General features: G+C 35.3%; 1 protein-coding gene across 5 annotated transcripts; it reads left to right on the top strand.

Annotated features, from left to right (window-relative positions):
• The first annotated feature begins 56 nt into the window (after positions 1–56).
• Positions 57–5355, top strand: LOC111404065 (arginyl-tRNA--protein transferase 2-like). 5 transcript variants are annotated; one of them, XM_023032785.1, is made up of 5 exons: positions 57–367; positions 1512–1550; positions 2095–2245; positions 2884–4026; positions 4164–5355. In XM_023032785.1, exons 1-5 carry the CDS (start codon positions 214–216, stop codon positions 4168–4170), a joined length of 1494 nt encoding a protein of 497 aa, XP_022888553.1. In that variant the 5' UTR covers positions 57–213; the 3' UTR covers positions 4171–5355. The 5 variants fall into 5 exon arrangements, with proteins under 5 accessions (XP_022888553.1, XP_022888554.1, XP_022888552.1 ...); XM_023032784.1 differs by having other exon boundaries at positions 59–367; positions 2059–2245; XM_023032787.1 differs by lacking the exon at positions 57–367 and adding an exon at positions 388–1366.
• The last annotated feature ends 6 nt before the right edge of the window (positions 5356–5361 follow it).

Here is a 5361-nt window from a genome sequence, read left to right as displayed (position 1 = left end):
CCAAAGTTTATTTTTTTATAATTAGATTGACAGCGTTTTTCATTTTTCTTTTTCTTTTTCTAGAACTGACGAAAATGTGAAAAGGAAAATTTACGTCTTTCCACGAAATGGGTCTTGGAATTTTGAGCAAGTAATCAAATGATCATTGAACTTTTTTACCCAGCAATATCAATATTCACTATTAATAAATTTAAGGGCAACTGAAGATTGGTAATGGCGGAGACGAACAAAATGAGAAGCGAAGCGAGTACCAGCGTTGGTGGTGGGAATGATAACAGCGGAGGCGAAAGTGTCGTAATCGATGTCGGCCGCCGTAAAAGCTCCTGCGGTTACTGTAAATCCGGTAGCCGCAGCAGTATTTCGCACGGTCAGTCTCTCAATTTCACATAATTACACATATAATTGCATTCAGTTGACTAACTGGTAGTGAATATCGTTTGAACAGTGTTAAAAAGTGTGTAACGTGTTTGATATAGGAAGAAGTTTGAATTTTATTGAGGTTCAATTAGAATTATCAGGTCTGTCTTCGAACTTCCTTTTTGGTTAGAACTTGAAAATAAAGTTATTTTGGAGAGAAATTTGTTTGTCTTACATAAGATCTGTGGGATTTAATGAAGGGCAAGAAATCACACTGATGATGGGCGTATGAAGATTATGAAACTCATGATTGTGAGCTTGATCATGGAGATTTATTACAATTCCTAAATTTTGAAGTTGACTATGGGTTTGATATTTTCATAAACGAACGGTGCTAGCTCGTAAGAATAATTAGATTTTGTTTTTCTAAAGAAAAAAACACGATTTTGAAGAATTGGACTGGCCCATGACGGAGGTCATTGCATAAGATATTGAATCAGACAACAATACCTCTTTTGTGTTGTGTGATACTAAGAAGCCACTGGATGATGATTATGATGATTCATATGAGGACTATCTTTGAGAGTGTGTATATTGGTGGAGCAGGTTGAGGAATTCGAGCATCAGAGTAAACTTACTCCAGCTGATAATAGAGTCGAGATGGAAAAGTATCATTAATTTGCATGCTATTATAGAGGAGAACTGCAAATTTACTAAAATGGAATTTTCGCAGTCAAAATATTCACGTGTATTATTCTTTAAAAAGTCTAGCTAGCTTCTCCGTAGATTAGGGTTTTGGGTAATGGGATTTCTTCCTTAATGATTTTGAACAATGTTGTCAAAAGTTTCATGTCAATGTAAAAGTAATGTTAGATTCATTCACAAACTATGCTTGAAAGTAATCACCCTTCATTATGCTTCTAATTTTTTACTTTACCATGAATATGCATACTTGTGCCAAAGATTTTCTTGGACCGCAATCAAACAGGAAATGATACTCTAAATCATAGTAAGAGTAAATTCTTCCTTCCTTGTTCCTTGTTAGAGGACTCAATTTGTGAAAGCTTTCCTTTATTATTTATTTCTTCTTTCCTCACAAATCTTCTAAATTTGTGGATGAGATGCATCCTGAATTTCAGTTTTTGATGTTGTAGGGTTATGGGCAGAAAGTTTGACTGTTGATGACTATCAAGGTTGGTAATTTTTGCTCTCTCTGTAAGTGGTTAGCTAAAACTTTGTTTTTATGATTTATAATTGCCTAAAAGTTTGTTTATATGATATATTAATGTAGAGTTCATCACATGGTTGATAATAATGTCTTACATTTAGTACATCGTGTCTTGGTTCTCCTTTCCAACTTTAATACTTGGCCTACTGTTTGGTCCACTTAGGTATTATATTTCTTAGTGTTAGATTCTATTGCTTATGAAAATCAACTAGCAAATGAGTTGCCTTTTCTGTTTGTGATTGAGTTTCCTTTATTGGTACCTAGAGAAGAAATCCCTAGCACATGAAATTGAATCGCTATGACTTGAAATATACAGCTCTCATATCCACTCTTGTTAAGATGTAGCTTTTATTTCTCTGAGTTCCAATTGCACTGCCCGTGTGGTTCCTGCGTAATTTTGTTATGCATTCATGTTTCCCGTTGTTTAAACATTTTGGTTCACTTTTCTTATTTTTTAAATTTATTTGGAGTAGAGCAGCATGATTTTTCTCAAAGTTCTCTTTCCATAGCTCTTCTTGACAGAGGCTGGAGAAGATCTGGCTGCTTCTTGTACAAACCTGAGATGGAGAAGACTTGTTGCCCTTCTTACACAATTCGTCTCAAGGCCAGTGACTTCATTCCTTCTAAAGAGCAACTTCGAGTGTCTAAAAGGATGCAGAGGTATATTCGTATGGTTCCCTTGTGTATTTTCGTCAATGCTACTACTTTTCAACAAAGACGTTGCACGACAGTTATAATATTGAGCAACTGTGTGCGTAGCTGTTGCAGATGTAGCTGCTTCTGGGGTGTATATTTGAATTTCAGTTTCGTTAATATTTTTTTGGTCTATGATTTTTGTAATAGTCATTCTTCATATGTTTATGCAAATAATATATCTACAAGAATGTGCTCAACAAATGAAATGGCAATCGGACAATTATTGCCGTCAGTTTGGTTACCTAATATATTTGCAACTTTGGCCCTTTCTGATTTTAAAACTTCCTGACTCTGATTATTGTAATGCAATTGATCCAGTTTATTCTTCTGTCGTTTTTTCTTATTCAAATTCTGAGGACCATCGCAATGGATTTTATTTCGAGCTTTAGTGGCTTCTGCTGATCTATACTTTCCAGTTTATTCTTCTGTAATTGTAACTTCTTTACTCATTCAAGTGCCAAGGACCATTGCGTATCATTTTCTTTTGAGCTTAGTGGCTTCCGCTAGTATGTAAAAGTATCTTTGCAATTAAATATTAAGTTGCTCAAATATTTTGCAAAATATGCGTAAAAATAGTATAAGAGCAGGATGACTTTTTGTAGGTTTCTTGATGGCCAGTTAGATGCGAAAAGATCAGACAAGTTATTAGATGAACCAAATTCATGTGAGGGATCATGCAGCAATGCAAAAAATCTAAGTGCAAGTTCTTCTGCAAAGGAGTCCTTGGAAGCTGACTTCGAAGGTAAAGACAAAGCCAATCAGTTTATGCATTATGCGTCACAGCAGATTGATAATATTGTACAATCATGCGTGAAACATTGGGAGCTTTTTGGCGACATTCAGTTGCCTAAAGCTTCTGTGAAAAAGGTTGCACCAGCTAAAAGAAAACTACTAGCAGAAGAATCAGAAGATCTTGTATATTCCTGCAATATTGCATTCCAGATTGCAGCTACTGTAAGACGAAGCAAGACAGATGCTGAGCAGATGAAATCATTAGAACAAGGTGTCGGAGAAAATAGGCACCCTACTGAGCTTTCGCCTAAGTTGATTGCAGAACTTTTGGCAAGTCAGTTAAAAGAGCCGGCGAAATTGTCTGGTTTGTTAATTAGAGCTTGTAATGGACACATCAATTTTTATTCTACCACAGAACAGGCTCACTCAGTCAAAGGTGGAAATGCTACAAAACCAACACAATCTTTTACAGCAAGTGGTGGTAACCGTTGTTTAAAGAAAACCAGTGGACAACCCAATGGCCAAAAGCGTATGTTTGAGATTTGTTTGAAAAGGTCAAGCTTTGATTATGAAGAATATTCTTTGTATAGGAAGTACCAACTTAGTGTCCATAATGACACGGAAGATCATGTCAGTGAAGATTCGTACAGAAGATTTTTGGTTGACACTCCCTTGGTATATGTTCCACCAAATTCTTATGGTGCAGTTCCTCCTTCTGGCTTCGGTTCTTTCCATCAGCAGTATGTCGTTGATGGGAAGCTAATTGCAGTTGGCGTCATTGATATCCTCCCAAAGTGTGTGTCTAGCAAATATCTATTCTGGGACCCTGACTTTGCCTTCTTGTCACTGGGAAAATTCTCGGCTCTTGAAGAAATAAGATGGGTTAGAGAGAATCAAGTACATTGCCCCAATCTCCAGTACTACTATCTTGGCTATTACATTCACTCCTGCAGCAAGATGAGATACAAAGCCGCATACCAACCATCTGAACTTCTCTGCCCTCTTCGCTACCAGTAAGTACAATTAAATTTTTTTGCAACCTCAAATCTTGCAAAAATTTGAAGTGTAAGATCTATCTTGGAAAGGTTCGTCAACCAAAATCTTTGGAAAAACATTCATAGTTTGTTGACTTTCATATGGACATTTTTAGGGACTAGGATTCAGTTCTTCAATTCTTGTGGTTAACCTAATTCATATCAAGGCACCGAATAGACAACATAAAAAGGATGTTGTAGGTGTTAAGACTGCTCAAATTTGAAAGATCAAACTATCCTAATACCTAAAGGTACAGATGTTAACTGATACTTTCATCAGTATTATATGAGCGAAATGTTTGCATGGAAGTGGATGTGACTGCGTCTGTCGACTGTGATGCTTATTTTCTACAATGCATCTAAGGTATACGATACTATTGTCTATTTGCATTTTCACTAGAATGTTGATATCTGCAACTCTGAAAATGCCTTGCTAAGTCTTTGCAATTGAAAGATATTTAGTTGTATATAAAATTCACAACTGATCCTGCTTCTAAGAAATATTTCGAAAACGATATTACCCCAACTGTTTATTCACAATCTCTATGTACATCATCAATCAACAAATTCTCATTTGGATTAACTTTTAGTTTCTCTTCTTTACATAATACTTTTTAACCTATTCTAAATTTGAATTTAACAAATGGGATTCTACCAATAATAATCAACTCCATGGAATATTAGGCATAAAAAATTTGAGATCTACATACTCGAAAGATCATATTACAAATATTCACTATTTGTTATCTTCTAGACTTCAATGCTTTGATTGTCTAAGCTGTTTACTTGGCAATTATTAGTCCTTATTCATTTTGTTCATATTTTAATTTTTATGCATGAAGGAAATATAAATAGAGGAAAATTAAAGAGTGCAAATATTAAGTAGGCCATTTCCATTTTAGAATGAAGATCGAAACGGAACAAAATATGTCGTGTATTCCACTGTGCCTTACCAGTCTCAGTAAACCTAGGAAGGGGCATCAGAGGTTCACACCACCCAAAGCCTTTATCGATGTTTTGGAAGGCTAAAACGAAATAAACTCTCCTTACGTGGACCGAGCTTCCTTATACTGGCCCCAATTAACCTTAAGAATTTGCATGACAAATTATTATAAGATGGAAGTAACAATAAGACGATGTTATAGTTTCTAGTTTTTACAATTTGGCTTTCCATATTATTAAATATAGCTCACTGCATATGTAATATTTATTGTTAGGAGACCGATCAAAATTTTTTACTTGAGCTTGGTTGTTTTTTTTATTCACTAGATTATTTCTGTTTGTAAAAACTGATGCTCCATTCTGGATTGCAGA

Source organism: Olea europaea, chromosome 11 (assembly GCF_002742605.1).
Source record: "Olea europaea var. sylvestris chromosome 11, O_europaea_v1, whole genome shotgun sequence".
Taxonomy (NCBI): Eukaryota; Viridiplantae; Streptophyta; class Magnoliopsida; order Lamiales; family Oleaceae; genus Olea; species Olea europaea.
Note: the sequence above shows the minus strand (reverse complement) of the source record. Positions and strands in the feature narration are given on the sequence as shown.